Source organism: Myotis brandtii, unplaced genomic scaffold (genome assembly GCF_000412655.1).
Source record: "Myotis brandtii unplaced genomic scaffold, ASM41265v1 scaffold1408, whole genome shotgun sequence".
In the NCBI taxonomy this organism is placed as follows: domain Eukaryota; kingdom Metazoa; phylum Chordata; class Mammalia; order Chiroptera; family Vespertilionidae; genus Myotis; species Myotis brandtii.
The window spans coordinates 759571-759802 of record NW_005355029.1 but is presented as its reverse complement, the minus strand read 5'-3'; the positions used below and the strand labels follow the sequence as shown (position 1 = coordinate 759802).

The following is a 232-nucleotide window of genomic DNA, read 5'->3' as shown; positions in this document are numbered from 1 at the left end:
GAGACCAGGAGCCAGGACGGCGACCTCCTTCAGGCCCGGCTGCCCCTGCTGCTCAGCTGCTGCCGTGGGGACGACGACAGCATCAGGAAGGTGACGGCGCACCTGACCGGCTGCATCCAGCAGTGGGGTGACAGGTGAGGGTGTCCCTGCGCTGATGGGAGCGCCACAGTGTGAGCTGGGCTCGGCCCTGGCAGCAGGGGGCGCCCTGGCCCTCACCCCCCCTTACCCCCGT

The 232-nt window shown here is 70.7% G+C and overlaps 1 protein-coding gene across 1 annotated transcript in view; it reads left to right on the top strand.

The window, feature by feature from the left end:
- Positions 1-232, top strand: part of INTS1 (integrator complex subunit 1) — a gene marked incomplete at both ends in the record, with an annotated part of 23916 nt that overhangs the window by 18330 nt on the left and 5354 nt on the right. The window contains one exon of the mRNA XM_014535274.1: positions 4-134. Within this exon, the coding sequence (XP_014390760.1) occupies positions 4-134 (131 nt within the window). The remainder of the gene's footprint in view (positions 1-3; positions 135-232) is intronic.